Here is a 16,679-nt window from a genome sequence, read left to right on the forward strand (position 1 = left end):
TTCTCCTGGAGTACATGTGCATGGTTTTGTTTTGAAAAACAAATGTGGAGAGGTGTAGACATGAATTCTGTAATTTATCTTGCTCTACAAGGTTCAGAGTTGTTGATTTAAGAAGTCCTTTTCTTCCCATGGTTTCCTTGCCTGTGTTTTGCTAACATTTTCTACCTCTCCCCCCCTCCCCACACCCAGCCCCCTTCCTTTTCTTGTATTGTCTGCTTCATTGACTTCTTAATATCATGTTGAATATTATTTTGTTGATATTTCAAATTGCACGAAGTGAGGACAAGGTGGCCAGCAGGATGCCATTTTAACTGAGGCTCATTTTATGAACTCAGGGACAACAGAAGAACTGTGAATTTGCTTTGTTCACATGATAATACTCTAATGTTTTTACAAGTCATATGAGACAGGCAACTACAGGCCAGTCAGTCACAAAAAAACCCCTTCATCCTGATTTCATTTTGCATGTATTTTTGAAGGTAGAACAGATTTAAGGAAGAAGAGCATTTAGACTGCACCATTTTACAAAATACTAGAATTAATTCTGTTTATTAAACAGATCTGCTTTTTAATTTTAAAATTACTTATCTTTATCTTTTTCAAAATATCAACAGAGGGTGCCAATAAATTGAGCCTCAGTCTGGCAGAGATTCCAGAGGATTCACACAGAGCAAACTGGTCAAGCAAGTTTATGTAATTCTCATGGTGAAAGCAAAAAGCATGTTCCTGGTTTTTGCTTTTTGGTTATTGCAGTCCACTTTGTCTTAACTTAAAGTGGAAAATTTTAGAAAAGGGACCACTTGTCTTTAAGTTAGTTGCAGTTTATTTAGGAAATTAAAATAAATGTGCAATGCTTCAGCAATTAATAGACTGCTCTCAGATGTATTAAATATCTTAAAGTATTTTAAACATTTTTAAAAGGCAATTGGATTTGTGAATTCTACTCTGCTGCATTAAAAAATGTAGATTTACATACTGGAAAAATAGTGGTTTGGTGAGCTTGATTCATAGTTATACGTTGAAAATGTTTTAACCAGAAATCCAAGATGAAGCACACTGAATAAAGATTTTAATTATATGTATGACTCCTCCATTACAGGAAATAACCATCTTTTTGGTTTAATCTTTTTTCCCAAGATATCTTGAAAGTATTTTAAGTTCTGGGGTTTGATGCACATATAATGCATTTTTCTTGCACGGCTTGCACCTAGATGGTAACCTGGCCTCTAGCCTCCCATGAAGTGGGGAGCATTCTGCCTGTTCTCACTTGTTTCAAAAGGCAGACCAGGACTGTTGGCTGGGGAGCCACTTTGCCAACTCAGATGTAAAGCCAGAGGAAGGGAAGGTGCTGCTTCAATTGCCTTAGACAAGCTGATGTTAGGTCAGTTTTACAGATTCTGTAGGAATTTCTTTTTGTTTACATAGAGAGGACTGAGAATGAAGTAATATCACCTATTCATTCAAGCATGGAAGTTTTTAAAAGGCAACTCCTGTACATAATTTTCAGTCTCTTCCAATGGCACCCACTCACACTTTTCTCTCTTGAAATAAGCTATAACACATTCACTGATATGATCCATCTTTTTTCAAACACATACCTGTCTATACTAACAAAGGTACTAGGTAGAGACACAGTTAAATGATTCTTTGCTGGCCTAGGAGGGCTGCAGGATGTCTTCACCATGATCAGCTGTACTAAGGATGGATACTGCCATTCTGTTGTTCTTTGTGCCCACACACAGCCAACTCTGTGAAGGAAAATTTGTATTTAGCTCCCATTTTTCAAGGTTTGGATAACATGGTACTGCTGGTATTTTTAAAAGCTTTCAGTAAGTAAAAAAATTCAGCAGCATAAGGATGGAATTCATTACAACTAATTTATCTGTCTAAAAAATGTGTGTAACTGGGGGTTACAGTAGATCTCTCTATCGTCACAGGAAAGAAAGGGAAATCTCTGGAGAATGGCTCTGAGCTATCTTGAATGGTTATCTCTGTCCATGGGCTGCAGAAGGACTCTAAAGGACTGACTTAGACTGGTGTTCTTTGGAAAGGCAAATGCCATCCTTCTTTCAGTGGCTGGAAATGCTGTGAATGGAGTCATTGCAAAATGCATATCTAGAGGCTTTTTTTACCATGGTTTTCACTAGATCTGCTTGTTCCAGTATGATACATGCTTAATAAGTTTCAAGGAGTATAGAATTTTAGGCATATTGCAGGATAAACCAAAAATAAAATTTAAAATTTTAAGTTAACTTTTTATGATTCTTAATCCACAATGAGCTATGTTTGGGTTTCTTAGATGTGAATAGTCAAATTTACATCATATAAGACAAATTAAGTAATTAGTGGGTGGTTTTTTTGTTATTATACAGTCATAATTCAAATGATCACATTTTGTTAGTCTGTTAGCATTTCTCTGTCAACAAACTAGTTTTGTAGCCATGTGTAAATTCCTACTTTCCAAAGAATCCAGCATTTACTTACTCAGCCAAAGCACTGCAGACCTTTATGGTTACATCTGGCCGACATTCTGCAGGCATTGTGTAACTCAGACTTTCAAAATACTTCCCAATCATTTTGAAACTAAATTCTGTAAGGAAGTTCTAAGGACAAAATCAGGTAAATGCATGATTTAGAATAATGTGTACAAGGGTTTTTTTGCAAGGGTATAACATTGCTCAGTTGTGAAGGGTGAAATTCTGTTTTTGGATGGTCATGAGGATCCAAATTTATGTTTGGATATTTATGTTGCAAAGGAGATCTATTTTATCATTTGCAGTGACAAGTGGGGAGCTGTGCTCTGAACACTGGAAGAGGAAGAGCTAACACTGAATACTAAATAGAACTGTCTTTCTATTATTGATCCACACATTTCTGTAGCACGAATATCTTCCACCATTATCATCTTTTATCTGCATATTGGGAAGCTGGCCAGTTAGTTAATTCAAAGAGTAAAATTGTAGAAGCAGATGATAATTTCTTGTCTTTGTGTTATTTTAAACAGGAACAGATGTCTCAGGTGTTAGATGCAATGTTTGAAAAGATGGTTGAAGGAGGGGAACACGTAATTGATCAAGGGGATGATGGTGACAACTTCTACGTCATTGACAGGTGAATTGTGTGTCTTATTATAGCACAAAGTGCTATGCAAAATCCATTGAGAAAAGTCTGCATTCTGTGAACTTGTATTTAATGCTTATATTCCAGCTTTTCTCTTGGTATTCAGTGACAGGACTCATGGGGAAAGGTTCAAAGCTGTGCCAGGAGAGGTTCAGATTTGACTTTAGGAACCATTTCTTTACCTGAGTGGTCAAGCACTGTAAAAGGCTTCCTAGAGGGTGATGCCCCAAGCCTGTCAGTGTTTAAGGGTGTTGGGGACAATTCTATTAATAAAATTATTTCACTTTTGGGCAGCCCTGAAGTAGTCAGGTAGGTGAACAAAACAATTGTTTTAGGTCCCTTCTAACTGAAATATTAAATTAGATTATCCTAAAAGCATGTCTACATTCTGTGCTGGAAAGACAATATTTTTCAGCCTTGTGAGGTTACAGTTTTGTCATCTCTTGTCCAAAAGGCTGCAGGGACTTTACAATATTCTGTCAGCCTTGCAGTTTTTAGGTGTAGGGTATCATCTCTGTGTCCCTTATCAATGAAATAACTGCACAGATTTTTGCTTTACATGCACATGATATATCAATGCACACCATAAAATATTCAGCACATAGGAAAATGATGGCACAGCATCCGTGGGCTTGGCAAATTTGTACCAGATTTTACGGCATTCCCAAAGCAAAAAAAAAAAAGTTATTAAATTAACGATGGAGAGAACAAATACACAATATATTAGAAAAAAGCATATATTTATTTCATGGTTTTATGTTGCTTTTCAGATAGATTCCTTCTGTTTCCTGCATCTCGGTTGTTTCATTAGAAATTACTACTTTAAAATATTTAAAATATTAAGTAACTTATATAATTATTTCAGTGCTCCCACCATAGCAATTTTTGCAAAGACTTGACATTTGTATCTAGTGTGGTTAAAATGAAATTAAGAACCAGATTCTAAGTAAGTTTTTAATTTTTAATAAGTTCTGGTAATAAATAGATCACTGTACATCCATTCTATTTTTAAACTGAGTTAATGTAAAAATGAATAACCCTCTCCTTCCCTTTAAAGAGGGACCACTTTTATTATTTATAGAAGTCATTGAGATGTCTTTACAAGGTGTTTAACACCATTTAAGCAAGCAAATATGTATTTCAAATGCTTTGTAGTGAGAGGCTACTTAGCAAAGCCAAGGCTGGATTCTACTCACTGTACTTATATATTTTATTAACAGAGGGACATATGATATTTATGTAAAATGTGATGGTGTTGGGAGGTGTGTTGGAACCTATGATAACCGAGGATGTTTTGGTGAGTTGGCCTTAATGTACAATACACCCAGAGCAGCTACAATTATAGCTACCTCTCCTGGTTCCATCTGGGGTTTGGTAAGTGGAGTACTTCTTTTTAGCTATTTTTTTTTAAAAATTGTATTTTATGTAGATTTTACTGGCATGCCGTATCAGCATTAAAAATATATATATATAATTTCAGAAAGTTTAATTCTAGAAATCCTGAGAAATCCCAACACAGTTCTACACATCTATCCACAGATGAAAATATGAGGTTTAATAAAACACTGTTGGGTTTTTTAAATATAATTTTATTTAATTTTATTTTAATTGCAATTTCCCAATTTGAAAACCACTGATAATTGCATAATAATTTTTCTCTCATGCCTTTACTGGAAATACCTTTGTTTACAGAGTAAAATTCCAATGTGAGGTTATTTACTAGTGTTATACTACCTGGATCTTTGACAAGAGTAATGAGTTTATCCCAAAAGTAAGCTGAGCTGGCCATCATCTTCAAGACTTACATATTGATCTAATGGCTGATCCCAGGACTGAAATGAAACGTGGTTATTCACCAGCTTAATCCATCTGACTTCTGGGATTGTTTAGGGCACTGTAAGAATGGCTGTAAATTAAATTGGGTTGTGTTGGCCAGTAAATGCCCCGTGGCAGTGAAGGCTTGAGTGCATTTTCCCTCTGCTTGTCACCAGGGCACAGCCACACAAAGTTCAGAGAAAAAAGCACCATATGTGTAGTTTTTCTGTCTGTCTGGCTCACTTACATGGCCAAATCTTAGGGAATGTCCAGTTGGCTCTTCAGGGCAGCAGTGAGCCTTGTTCTGCTGAAACAGCAAAAGTGGACTGTGACCTAACACCCAGACTCATGTATTTTAGTTTTTACAAAACCCTAAAAGCCTCTTTGAGTACATATCAATTTGTGTGGGACCTCAGGGTGATGAATAAACTTTGTAAATTAAACATTTCAATATTGAGGATTTCTTAAATATCCTAAATTGCCCACTCAGTGTTCACTGCTGTAAACTGCACCCTCTGTAGGTGAGCTCAGTATGCACCCTGCAGGGATTTTCCTAGCGATTGTCTGGTTAACTTTAGGAGCTCCTGATTGACCTCTAGAGGAATCTTTCTCAACTGACAGTGGGGAGAGACCAGCCAGCTCAGCTGACAGCTACACTGAGTGACTAAAATTGGGTCATTTGGTCATATACAGCCAGTTCTAAAGGATTTTCTAGCACATATTTTCAGTTAATTAACTCTCTTTTTCTCTTTGTGTTTACAGGATAGGGTAACATTCCGAAGAATCATTGTAAAAAATAATGCCAAAAAGAGAAGAATGTATGAAAGTTTTATTGAGTCATTGCCATTCCTTAAGTCTTTAGAAGTAAGATTTCTATTACATTGTTTTAATGTCTGTATCAGAGGTACCTGATAAGATTCAGCTCTTTAAGACTTTAAATTTGGCATTCAAAGTATCTCCACAATAGAAGGTTTGCATACTTTTGTTTCAGAGAAAGACTACATTTTATTTTTTTTAAATTTAGAATAAATTATTATTGTTCATATTGTGTTTTAAAACATAAATTAACTTTACTTTCAGTTTCCCAAAGCTTAGTTTTACCGGATATTAGCCAACAAAATGAAACAATGACTTGGGGAATTTAAACATTTTTTCATTTATCAGCTATATTTTTACATATATTTTTACATGCATGCTTTTCTGAACATAATTTTTGAAGGCTTCTAGCAAAAATGGAAGCTGATCATAATAGCTGTTAAAACTATAATATAGCCTCTGGAACACTATTCAGCAGGTTCTTTTTTTAATGGTAAACAAAACAGGAAAATAAAGATACACTATTCTGTGCAAAGACTCCCAGAAAGAAATATGAAAGGGCTTTCAAAATATATACTATCATAATGTTAACCAAATATTTCTTACCTTTTCTTTTTTTTTTAAATGAAGATGTCTGAGCGTTTAAAAGTGGTTGATGTGATTGGTACCAAAGTGTACAAAGATGGAGAACAAATCATTGCTCAGGTACAGTTTCTGCCTAGTTTTAGTTTTTCTTTCATAATAGGTAACAGTAATCATGTTATTTTTAAACAATGCATACTTTAAAACCCTGTTTTTCTTTCTCACAGAAACAAAATCAATGAATCTGAAATGTAATAGATGGTTATTTTGTTTCAAAAGCTCACTTTTCACTTATGATACTTTCAACAATCCTCTTTGTTGGTATAAATAAGAGTCAACATTTTTAGTACACTTAGAAATTCAAACTTGATAAGTGTGCTTCCCAGGAGGAGCACTGAAGACTCACCTTGGTCTTGTTGTTAAAATATGGTCAATTTTTCACGACGACAAAAGTAATCTCTTCAGGATAGGCAACTGTGACTGTCTTGCCCAGGATAATTAGTGGATATCACATAGCCCCTGGAGGCTTCTAATACTGGAAACTTGCTAAGGGAAATAATTTGGGAGGGACACAGAAATGGATAAATGGTAGTGTGAGGATCCTTAAAGTCTTCCACAACATTGGTTTTCTCTGCTTTTTGTGTAAGGCACAGTCAGCTATGTCTTTTCATGAAAACGCCTTGCTGTTAGTTCTGTAGAGATGTGTTGATTGTTATGTGTCTAGAATATGGTTTTCAAATTAAAAGTGGCTTCTTTTGCCACAGGTATCAAAAAAGAGGAGCTTCAAGGCCCTGGTTGCAAATATTTTGATGTTACCATGAAACTTAAAAGGGAAATTTAAAAAATTTTTTTACTCACTGTCTTTTTCTTCTTGTGCAGGGTGACTTGGCTGATTCTTTCTTTATTGTGGAATCTGGAGAAGTAAGGATTATAATGACAAGGAAGGTAAACATCCCTAAAACAACAACCTTTTTTTTTTTTACCACTGTTACTAACTTTGCTTATGAAATCCTGAGTTTGGCAAATCTCTCCTCTAATACTCTTTCTTTCTCTCTCTTTCTTTACATGATATTTCAGGGTAAACAAGATCTAGAAGAGAATGGAGCAGTGGAAATAGCTCGATGCTCAAGAGGACAGTATTTTGGAGAACTCGCTCTTGTAACTAACAAACCCCGAGCTGCTTCTGCATTTGCTCTTGGCACTGTCAAATGTTTAGGTATTAGTCAATTCCATTTTATATCTAACATAAAATTATATTTAATCTATTTGTTTGTATCCATTGTAACTCTGTCTTTCACCAGAATACAAGATTTAAGGCTGTGTCAGTAATCACCTATTATTGTGCATTACTATTTGTATTATTTATCTGCAAAAATCACTTAAAATTGATAAATACTATTACACACAATTTCTCCAATACTTCTCTGATTGTATGGAAGTAAAAATTCTTTTAGGACAGTACAGAGTATTGCTGCAAACTGCTTATAGCCATAGATAAATGTCTAATACTCTGCAGAAAGGTGAGGTATTTCTTTTCTCAGTAGACTGACTCATCTAAGAAATAATTCTGTTAAAAATCCTGTGCCTTTTTATCCCCATGACTTAAGCTCTTAAAAAATTCTTTTGTCTTCATCAGCTGTTAATGTAGTCATCCCCATCACACTGTAGTCTCAGGCACAGGAAGAGTGAAGACTGTAGGAGTTGTGCTCGTACACAACCCTTCACATCCATTGCTTTTCATGGTCTGATGTTAAGCTCCTAACTATGGCAAAACTGTGAACTGCAAAGATAGATTTGGCATTCCTGCATAATGATTTGATGACCAAGTAACCAAAAAGTTTCTCTGTTTTTTAAAATTCCTAACTCAAAACACACAGAAATCATCAGGCAACAGAGATCAAAAATAGGACAGATGGGAAAGAATAACAGGCAGTGGTCAGGAAGAATGTTATTATCCATTATGGCTGAATAACAAAGCACTGGCACTTCCCAAACAGCAGAGATCTTGAACATTTCTCAGGAGACAAGAGATTACTGGCCAGCAGGTTGAAAGTGTATGAAGTTTCCTCCCTGACCTATTGGCTGGAACTATGAAGAATCACATTATGTGATAAGATAAAGTAAATATTCTGGTTAGCTGTGCACTGACATTGTGTGTGAATTACAGTCTTCAACTTTTTGCTGCAAAAATAAGTATTAATTACATTTTCACTTTGGGTGGAAGCACGTAAAAAGAGCAAGGAAATAGACTGATAGAGCCCGGATACAGCCAACAACAACACTTTGTTGTGGCTTTTTGAAATATCATGAGTCTTAAAACTTTATTTTGTGAAGGAATCCAGGCCCCTTCATACTTCTTCACAAGCTATTGGGTAACATATATCTTAATATGAAAATATTTTCAAAATAAGGAACAGAAAAAGTTCAAGTTTATTTTTGAAGTTTCAAGACAGCAGTGTGTTGGCTGATCTTGGTCTTGCTAAGGTAAGCATTTCCCTCCTGTGTGAACAATGAATATGCCTCAGTACTATCTGTTGTTACACTGGAATATCATAAATACCAGCATGAGTGCCTGTTACTGATGAGCACATAATATTCTTTCTCTTTCTCTCCCTTTTTATCCTTTTTAGTTATGGATGTGCAGGCATTTGAAAGGCTTTTGGGACCTTGTATGGAAATTCTGAAAAGAAACATTGCGAACTATGAAGAGCAGCTAGTTGCTCTGTTTGGAACAAACATGGACATTGCTGACACCAGTGCATGAACTAAACATTGGAGCAACAAGATCTGTTGTGAGAATATAGCACAGTAGTGGTTAGTCCACTGAAAAATTGTCTCTCTTCCTATAGATGCCAAGCATTTTCTGTGATTTTAAGAATGGGATTGGGTTTTTTTTGTTTTGTTTGCTTTTGGTTGGGTGGTTCTTTTGTTTTTGTTTTGTTGTTTTTTGGGGTTTTTTTTTAAATTATGACAGTGGATATACTAGTAAAGAAAATAGCAATTCAATAAATTGAGGGCTTGATTTTTAAAAGTGATCAGTATTGAGGGTTCTATCTGATATAAGGACGGCCTGTGGCAGCACAGCACCTTTGAAAATCAAGTCCTTTAACACAGCATTTCCTTAAAGAATAAATTTTTTAAAAAAACCCCACATGTGATGAACTTGTTAAACCAGTTTCTGTTCTTCAAAAAGGTTACATCTTTTCTGGAAAGACTGTTAGTTTGAATGTGATATGTTGAAAGTATTAGTGCACACAAAGTGTTTATATGTATTACTACAGAAGATATACAGTAGATATTACTTTTTGACTATTACAGTTGTCATAATTTTATGTTGCATTTATCACAGATGTAGTGAATCACAAGATTAATCATAAGATAAAGCATGACAATGCGTTTTGTGTAACGCTCATGACCCAAATCTGGTTTTTAACATTTCGTAATTGTTTTAAAGTCCTCCTTGTTTAATATGTCATGTTTCAGCACGACATTGTAATATCTTATGCAATTTAGAGGACTTGCATATTTTTGCAATAAACTGCATTTTTTATTAGTTATATGAATTCTGTACATGAGTGAGGACAGCTGACAAATTAACCTTAATGCTTTTAAAGCAAAGGCATGGGTCATTGTCATGTTCTACCTAATCATACATAACCTATATTGTTTTCCTTCTCCCTTATTTTATATTTATGCATTGTCTTCTCTATTTATGCTTATTCTCTAGTTAATTTTTTTTTAGATCTCACCTTTTTTATTGTTAATTCTGTTTCAAGTGAAATGATCTCTGTATATCTCTCTTCCTGCAGTCTAATCTTAGCTATCAAAGGTCAGAGTCAATTACTGAAGTGATTGATATCAAAAGCCATGCTAAACTAAGCTTGTCCTTGAAAATCCTTAACAGGAAGTGCAAAAAGATTTTTAATTTGAAAGATCAGTACTTCCAAAGCTTTGCACACATCTGTCATTGTTAAAGCTAACATGTCTTGCTTTCAAAAACCTGTAGGTCATCATGAAATAATGTGTTCAGCCATATAGCATGGGATACCTTCTGAGACTGAGGAGAGAGAATATCATCTTCATTATGAGCACAGGGCTCATTGCTTACCAGGGTCTGTGACTGGAAATGTCAGACACAGTCCAATTTCAGTCCTGCTTACTGACCTGTCTGTTGATGTTCATGGACAGCTAGTGTGTGATGGGCAGCTCTGCCAAAATGACACTGCAAGAGGAGTAGGAAGGCTGCTTGTGCCCTGATTCAAACACCTGAATAACACCATCTTTCCTTCTTAGATAATGACTTTTCTAATGCCATATATTTGTGTATGTTGATGTAATCATTATGCTACAGTTAGTGATATGTTCTGACAATTAATATAATCATACATGTATATGAAATTATGATTATATAATATGATAACAATATATAATTTATATCATATAGTATGGTATAAATTATAAATCAGATTTCTAAAAAAATACAATCTGAACAAAATTTACAATTGTAATTTTTTTTTAACTTAGAAACCTGGTATGAATAATTGCACATATGATAACTTGCCTTTGTACTTTTGATTTATGGGAAAAAGAGAAGCCTGTTATACTAGAAGGAAATATCAGGTAACCAAGATCTACACTCTTGTCATTCTGTATGCTTAATCTCTAAAAGCTACCTATATTTTGCACTGGCTTGATGTGATTAAGAAAAATGCTAGAAATTACTTGTATGGCAGTAAACTACAATCAAGGCCATAAATGCCAGTCATGATATTTTCAATATTGTTGGTTATATTTAAAGTTTCCTTACAATAAACAACACTTTTATATATAAAAATCTGTTTGTCGATATTCTTGTTGTCTTTTAATTCTATTACCATAAAGTTACAAGTGACCTAATTATGCTCATTTATTTTAAAAAAAGTCATAATTCTTAACACTTTCATGCTGATTTTCAGAAATGACATTATGTGGATGCTCTGTGTACTCAGACAACGTGTTGATGCAACAATTGTCATAATTACTTTATTTGATGATTTGCTTGTAGTTTATAGCTGGGAAAAAGCTGTGGAGTAACAAATTTAGGATAATCAGAGACTCTGGGTTTTCTGATTCCCAAAATACAGCTTCATGTTGCAGCAGTTTTATTGTGCTGCTCTTGGGCACTGGATGGTGTCTGGAATTTTCTTTGTTGGTAAATTCAGAGGGGCTTAACCAACAGTAACATGTTATCACTTTTTAAGTTTCATCCAAATCATTATATCCTTCATCTGTCAGCATTTGGGATTTCTCCTGGATCTCTTCAAATGTACACTTCAAACATGCCAGGCTTCATGTCATAAATGTGGTGAGTGTTAATCCTAAGAATGAAATCATATCAAGTTACTGATTCTTTTTACAGACCTTTCAATAAAAAGTAGACAATTCTAATAATTTTAAACAACATTGTGTCAGGTTAACCTTATTAGACTGTGTCCGTGCTTAAGCTACCTGATTCTTCTGTTATTTAAGATTTTTATTGAGTTTGTTGAAAATATTCCCCACTTAGTGAAGAAAGAAAGTCCTGAGAGAAATCCTGTATAAGAGGCATTCATGGGTTCATATGTTTTACTAACCAGAAGAGAATCCACATGACAGCAAATGGTTTTTATAAATGCCTTAACCATGGGGAAAACAATCTGATTGCAGCCCTGAAGTTGATCACAAGACACAAACACTGAGACGAGCAAGATTTCCTTGATCCTACTGCTGATGCCATCACTTTTTAAATGTCAAATGACATTGTGCTCCATGAGATTTAATTCAAATTTATCTGAAATAAACATTTCTGAAATCATTCCCTTCTGGATTTCCTGTTTAAGGTCCAGAAGTGACTAACTATGGAAGTCTTGAGGGAAGCCTCTAAAGAGTTCTGTGAAACCATTTACAGCCTAAACCACTATCACTCCATTTTCTTCCCTCATGTTGTCTTTTCTATTCAGTTAAGACTATTTTGCTCCTTGCTGGAATGGTGGGTTTAGGGTTTTGGTTTTTTGGGGGTTTTTTTTTTTTTTGTGTTTTTTATTGTTTTGTTTTGTTTTGGGGGTTTTTTTTTTGTTTGTTTTTGTTGTTGTTGTTTTGGTGGTTTGGTTTTGTTTTGCTTGAAATGTTTGGTGCTTTAAGCTTTCTGTAAGGTGAGCCTATGATAGTTGTGTCATGATTGTACCATTTTGTAGTCCATGGCATGCTTGCCATGACAAATATTATTGTTTATTCTGTATCAAGAGTTACCAATGTGCAAAATCAGTATCTTCTGGTCATTGTCCACAGACCTGGAAACTCTTAGTCTTCTTTTTTTCAGATGCTTACTGCATCTGATAGCATTTGCTTCCTGGAAGTAATTTTGCCTTAGCATAGACATTTTTACATGTTCTTGCTAAAGTTCCTGCTAAACATAAAAACTTGCTAAATTTTTATGTTAGCTCAAAGCTCTTTTTATCACACATAGCTCTTTTCCAATCATACATGTGATGATTATAGGTCTTTTATAGGTTTTTTTCTTTTTCGTTTCTAAGATAATTTCCTGTGTCTGCAGTTGTCAACTGTGACTCCAGGGAGGAACTCCCTGTTTGTATACTGAGTCTGTACACATCTGTGCTGTTGACTGTCTTACAAAATTGAGGATTATTTTCAAATTGTTCTGAGAGTTGTATTTCCTTCAGATATATACCAAGGCTGTTTCCAAGTTCTTAATCTACTTTTTGGCTCAGAAAGATGCTTAGCAGGCTGTACACTCTCACTTCATGGACTGACAGGAAGCTGAATAATCTTGGTAGGGTATGAAAAGCCCATAGAAAATTAGATTTTAGCATTGTCTCTTCCTTCACACCATTTCTTTCCCTCAAAATGATCTTTCTCCTGGCAGCCAGGGGAAGAGCCAGGGGCAGTTAAGGGAATATAAGGTGAGTGGAGTGACTGGCTAGGTCTGTGCTGGGACACTGTGCTCTGGGTGGCTGGGCAGCCACTCTCCCTTCCTCATCCTCTTTGTCCCACCCCTGCCACTTCTCTGATGGCAAATCAAAATGAGCTGGGGTGCAGTTCTGGCATTGCCATGGCTGTGTGAATACCATGGGTATTGTGTTCCTTGCAGAGAACTGGCAGAGGCCTGTGTCTGTATGGCAGAACAGGGAAAAGACAAAGCCCAAACTATTACATAAATGAAGCTGCCCAATCAAAGCCATATAAAAACTCTACCATTAGGTTCTACTAGGTCATTGTGATGGTATCTGCTGATTCAACCTTTTCTTACTGAAGTAAATTAAATTAGGACAGTCTAAAAATAGCCTAATTCATGATATGAATACTTTGTAATTTCTTTGAAGGTATTGAATTATTTCAGCTGAGCAGCTATGAAGTTTTGGGAGAGAATAATGCTCTGTGCAGGTCTCTGTGGATGACTTATTTCCTGGCAGCTGAGTGAGCCTTTGGGACCTGCTCCCTCACATCTCTGAAGATGCTGGAAACTCAATTCTGATAAATGTCTTATCTAGAAAAATCCATCCAACTTACCGAGAAGCTCTGTATTCTTTTTCTCTTTGTTGCTTTGTCCTTGTGGGGTCAGGTGGTGTGCCTATCTTGAGCAACCTTAGCTAGACTGTACCATTGGTTTTTGGCTGCATCTGTGTGGCTGTATCTGTCATAGGAAATTTTATGTGCCGGAGACTATTTGCTAGTACTGACACACTGAATGACCAACATTCATACTATTTTCCAGGATTTCTCTGGCCTCATTTATAAGCTGTCAAGGAAGCTTTTTTTCAGCTTTCCATATGGGGTGGCCATATACAGATGGCCAACTGAGTATAGTCCTTGGCCTATGGTGGATCCCAAATCATATTTGAAAATTATTACCTATTGGCCTGAGCAAAAATTGCACAAGGGCTATTCTAAAATTAATCATATGCAGTACAGATGATTGTATTCCAGTGCCCAGAAACACTCACTGGCATTTTAATTTACCAACCAGCACAGAGGAAACCTGTGGTTTTTCTGTAATCTCGTCTTGATTTGTTTTCTGCAAGCTTTGAGCTGGGATGGAGGAGTTTTTTATTTATCACTCTTCTGGTTTGTTTTGTGATATGTGAAGCCTTTATTTTTTTCCTAATACTATTTTCAGTTTTAGTCTTTATTTTTATAGGTAAAAATTTTAGTTTAAACTGGATTCTGTGCCATAATGACAGGAAATAAATTTCTCATTGATTCCTGACCAGTTTTTGAAGGGGAAAAAAATAATCCCTGTCCTGTTATTTATTCTATTTCTCCTCAATTTGAGTCACTGCAGGAGGCAAGTGAAATTTCTCTTCTAGCACTCAAGAGATAACTTCTTTCCTGGGAGCAACAAGTTTTTTTTTCCTTTGCTTTTCACTCCCAAGAGCATCTTCTGTGAGGAGATTGAGGACATGAAGTGTGGGATGTCTGTAGGGATGAGGACAGAGCCAGCCACCATTGCAGCTAGCCACGAATGGCCATTGGAAGAGGGAATGAGTACAAATAGCTTTAGGAGATACAGAAGTCATTGTGTGAGGAGAAAACTTGGTTGAGAGACAGAATGGCTGCAGAAGAGAGGCTGCCGTGTTGGCACAGAGTGGAAGCTCTGGTGAGTGGAGTTCTCATGTCTGGGGCACTGTTTAGGTAATTACTGAGGGTGGATGCCTACATGCTGATGTGAAAGCTCCTGTAGCAGGATTAAAATAATGATATGTTGTATTTCAGAGAGTCAGCAGTAACACCCGTGTTACAAGGGCAGGATTGACTTGGGACAGGAGGGATTAAAAGTGGAGATAAGCACAAACCCAATATCTAACATATATTTTACTGATACAACTTTGACTGAAATATTATTTATTTTAAAAATCAGCTTGGTGGCTTCTTTTCTTCGTGCCTGGAAATTTTAAGAGGTAAATAGCTAGGATGCAAATTAATCAGTATTTTCTAATTGTAGTCTCCTGTTTGTTTAGTGCTTCTTGGTAGCCACCCGTAATGTGACGATAACTCAAGACTAACACTTCCCAATCCCCCACCTTATTTTCTGCCTCTTTCAACAGCAGAAGCAACTGAATCAGCAAAGCCACCAAGAGTGCCTGTGTTACACAGTATTGATTCATTCTCTGAGCACCCATTCATTTGGGCATGGAGTAAGGTGAGGTAGGGTGTGTGGAGGGGGACTAATGATTTAATTAGAGACCAGGCATTCAGAGCAAGGAGGATGGCATTGACATAATCTTAATTCTGAAATTTATATGAGACACACTTGCCTTGAGCCAATGGGGTTAGTGAGTAAGGTTTGCTAGTTGTGTGTCTTGCTGTCATCTACTGCATGGACTACCTGTCCCTTCACTTATTTTTCCTTATATCCTCACTGAGTAAATGTTAACTTACTGTATGCAAAGGAGAGGTAGATTTGAAAACAAGAAAGCTGTTATATGTCTCTTTTTAGAATTTCAAAACAGTTCAGACATTCATCTTTACAAGATTTTAATCTCAATCTTCGGTAGGATTCATATTTTTGTGCTCTCTGGGTATGTCATAGATTCCAGTGTGATACTGAGGCTCTAATTCAGCAATGGTATTTACTTGTCTAGACCTGTGTCTGGAATCTGGGCCAGTGGATCTCAGAGGACTGGGCTTCACAGCTAACACTCGTGCAGGAAGCTTTTGTAGAGAACTGTGAATCTTCACAGTAAATAGCTCTGAAGCTATTTTGTTTTGGGTCCAAAAAGAACATAGCAGGGTGGAAATGTGCTCCTTAAGAAGATTCATATCCTTTAGGCCAACAGACTTCTGAAGGAAGATGGGACTCGAGACAGGATTTTGTATCTCCTGTAGCTGCTCGATCAGGCCTCTGCCATTTCCATCTCCCCACTGTGTCAGAGGGAACTTTCAGAAGAGCACATTGTGAGTTTTACATGGCAAGGGCTGTACCCCAGGCACAGAAGGCACTTTGCAGAGTGGAGGCATCTGCATGCCCAGCTCTTCTGCCCCGCCTCGATCTGGCTGAAAGGCATTAAAATGCCCAAGAAGCTTAGATGTCTCTCCAAAGAGCCTAAAGCTGTTCAGATGTGTTAGGGAGATCAAAAGAAGGGGAAGAAACACAGCCTTAAAATTAATTTTATTGTGGAGTGGTGTAAAAAAGATGGTTCCTGGTTTACCTGCTTTCTATTTATTAAAAGAATGTGTTTTAGACATGGGATGTCATGAAAGCTTTCTTATATAAAGATGTATCAGTTATTTAGAAAAAGCCTGACTGTAAATACAGGCAAAATGTGAGCTTGTGGGACGTGGGGTAGACAGCTGATATTACAATAAGCTGT

At 36.2% G+C, this 16,679-nt stretch overlaps 1 protein-coding gene across 1 annotated transcript in view; it reads left to right on the forward strand.

Annotated features, from left to right (window-relative positions):
- The window catches only part of PRKAR2B (protein kinase cAMP-dependent type II regulatory subunit beta), a 75,129-nt gene extending 63,962 nt beyond the window's left edge, over positions 1-11,167 (forward strand). The window contains exons 5-11 of the mRNA XM_041405370.1: positions 3,005-3,111; positions 4,341-4,494; positions 5,698-5,799; positions 6,382-6,456; positions 7,213-7,278; positions 7,411-7,549; positions 8,964-11,167. Of these exons, the coding sequence (XP_041261304.1) occupies positions 3,005-3,111; positions 4,341-4,494; positions 5,698-5,799; positions 6,382-6,456; positions 7,213-7,278; positions 7,411-7,549; positions 8,964-9,097 (777 nt within the window). The 3' untranslated portion in view covers positions 9,098-11,167. The remainder of the gene's footprint in view (positions 1-3,004; positions 3,112-4,340; positions 4,495-5,697; positions 5,800-6,381; positions 6,457-7,212; positions 7,279-7,410; positions 7,550-8,963) is intronic.
- Positions 11,168-16,679: the final 5,512 nt, after the last annotated feature.

This window comes from Onychostruthus taczanowskii, unplaced genomic scaffold (assembly GCF_017590055.1).
Source record: "Onychostruthus taczanowskii isolate IOZ18803 unplaced genomic scaffold, ASM1759005v1 scaffold23, whole genome shotgun sequence".
Classification (NCBI taxonomy): Eukaryota; Metazoa; Chordata; class Aves; order Passeriformes; family Passeridae; genus Onychostruthus; species Onychostruthus taczanowskii.